At 37.1% G+C, this 2,500-nt stretch overlaps 1 protein-coding gene across 1 annotated transcript in view; it reads left to right on the forward strand.

Annotated features, from left to right (window-relative positions):
• LOC137649277 (histone-lysine N-methyltransferase, H3 lysine-79 specific-like) overlaps window positions 1–2,500 on the forward strand; it is a 15,045-nt gene that overhangs the window by 12,237 nt on the left and 308 nt on the right. The window contains exons 2-4 of the mRNA XM_068382263.1: window positions 204–308; window positions 1,309–1,500; window positions 1,723–1,931. Coding sequence (XP_068238364.1) covers window positions 204–308; window positions 1,309–1,500; window positions 1,723–1,931 — 506 coding nt within the window. The remainder of the gene's footprint in view (window positions 1–203; window positions 309–1,308; window positions 1,501–1,722; window positions 1,932–2,500) is intronic.

Consider the following 2,500-nt stretch of genomic DNA (forward strand, 5'->3'; position numbering starts at 1 on the left):
TCCGTTGAACATACTTTGTCTATTAGACGCGAGAAAAGAGAAATAAAGAGAAAAATGCCTCCGTTGAACATAGCTTGTCTATTAGACGCGAGAAAAGAGAAATAAAGAAATAAATGCCTCCGTTGAACATAGCTTGTCTATTAGACGCGAGAATAGAGAAATAAAGAGAAAAATGCCTCCGTTGAACATACTTTGTCTATTAGACGCGAGAAAAGAGAAATAAAGAGAAAAATGCCTCCGTTGAACATACTTTGTCTATTAGACGCGAGAAAAGAGAAATAAAGAGAAAAATGCCTCCGTTGAACATAGTTTGTCTATTAGACGCGAGAAAAGAGAAATAAAGGGAAAATTCCCTCCGTTGAACATAGCTTGTCTATTAGACGCGAGAATAGAGAAATAAAGAGAAAAATGCCTCCGTTGAACATACTTTGTCTATTAGACGCGAGAAAAGAGAAATAAAGAGAAAAATGCCTCCGTTGAACATACTTTGTCTATTAGACGCGAGAAAAGAGAAATAAAGAGAAAATGCCTCCATTGAACATAGCTTGTCTATTAGACGCGAGAAAAGAGAAATAAAGAGAAAAATGCCTCCGTTGAACATAGCTTGTCTATTAGACGCGAGAAAAGAGAAATAAAGAGAAAAATGCCTCCGTTGAACATAGCTTGTCCATTAGACGCGAGAAAAGAGAAATAAAGAGAAAAATGCCTCCGTTGAACATAGCTTGTCCATTAGACGCGAGAATAGAGAAATAAAGAGAAAAAGGCCTCCGTTGAACATACTTTGTCCATTAGACGCGAGAAAAGAGAAATAAAGAGAAAAATGCCTCCGTTGAACATAGCTTGTCTATAAGACGCGAGAAAAGAGAAATACAGAGAAAAATGCCGCCGTTGAACATAGCTTGTCTATAAGACGCGAGAAAAGAGAAATACAGAGAAAATGCCTCCGTTGAACATAGCTTGTCTAAAGACGCGAGAAAAGAGAAATACAGAGAAAAATGCCTCCGTTGAACATACTTTGTCTATTAGACGCGAGAAAAGAGAAATAAAGTGAAAAATGCCTCCGTTGAACATAGCTTATCTATTAGACGAGAGAAAAGAGAAATAAAGAGAAAAATGCCTCGTTGAACATAGCTTGTCTATTAGACGAGAGAAAAGAGAAATAAAGAGAAAAATGCCTCCGTTGAACATAGCTTGTCTATTATACGCGAGAATAGAGAAATAAAGAGAAAAATGCCTCCGTTGAACATACTTTGTCTATTATACGCGAGAAAAGAGAAATAAAGAGAAAAATGCCTCCGTTGAACATAGCTTGTCTATAAGACGCGAGAAAAGAGAAATACAGAGAAAAATGCCGCCGTTGAACATAGCTTGTCTATAAGAACGCGAGAAAAGAGAAATACAGAGAAAAATGCCTCCGTTGAACATAGCTTGTCTATAAGACGCGAGAAAAGAGAAAAACAGAGAAAAATGCCTCCGTTGAACATAGCTTGTCTATTAGACGCGAGAAAAGAGAAATAAAGTGAAAAATGCCTCCGTTGAACATAGCTTGTCTATTAGACGAGAGAAAAGAGAAATAAAGAGAAAAATGCCTCCGTTGAACATAGCTTGTCTATTATACGCGAGAATAGAGAAATAAAGAGAAAAATGCCTCCGTTGAACATACTTTGTCTATTAGACGCGAGAAAAGAGAAATAAAGAGAAAAATGCCTCCGTTGAACATAGCTTGTCTATAAGACGCGAGAAAAGAGAAATACAGAGAAAAATGCCGCCGTTGAACATAGCTTGTCTATAAGATGCGAGAAAAGAGAAATACAGAGAAAAATGCCTCCGTTGAACATAGCTTGTCTAAAGACGCGAGAAAAGAGAAATACAGAGAAAAATGCCTCCGTTGAACATACTTTGTCTATTAGACGCGAGAAAAGAGAAATAAAGTGAAAAATGCCTTCGTTGAACATAGCTTGTCTATTAGACGAGAGAAAGAGAATAAAGAGAAAATGCCTCGTTGAACATAGCTTGTCTATTAGACGAGAGAAAGAGAAATAAAGAGAAAAATGCCTCCGTTGAACATAGCTTGTCTATTATACGCGAGAATAGAGAAATAAAGAGAAAAATGCCTCCGTTGAACATACTTTGTCTATTAGACGCGAGAAAAGAGAAATAAAGAGAAAAATGCCTCCGTTGAACATAGCTTGTCTATAAGACGCGAGAAAAGAGAAATACAGAGAAAAATGCCGCCGTTGAACATAGCTTGTCTATAAGACGCGAGAAAAGAGAAATACAGAGAAAAATGCCTCCGTTGAACATAGCTTGTCTATTAGACGCGAGAAAGAGAAAATAAAGTGAAAAATGCCTCCGTTGAACATAGCTTGTCTATTAGACGAGAGAAAAGAGAAATAAAGAGAAAAATGCCTCCGTTGAACATAGCTTGTTCTATTAGACGCGAGAATAGAGAAATAAAGAGAAATATGCCTCCGTTGAACATAGCTTGTCTATTAGACGC

Source organism: Palaemon carinicauda, chromosome 11 (genome assembly GCF_036898095.1).
Source record: "Palaemon carinicauda isolate YSFRI2023 chromosome 11, ASM3689809v2, whole genome shotgun sequence".
Lineage (NCBI taxonomy): Eukaryota > Metazoa > Arthropoda > Malacostraca > Decapoda > Palaemonidae > Palaemon > Palaemon carinicauda.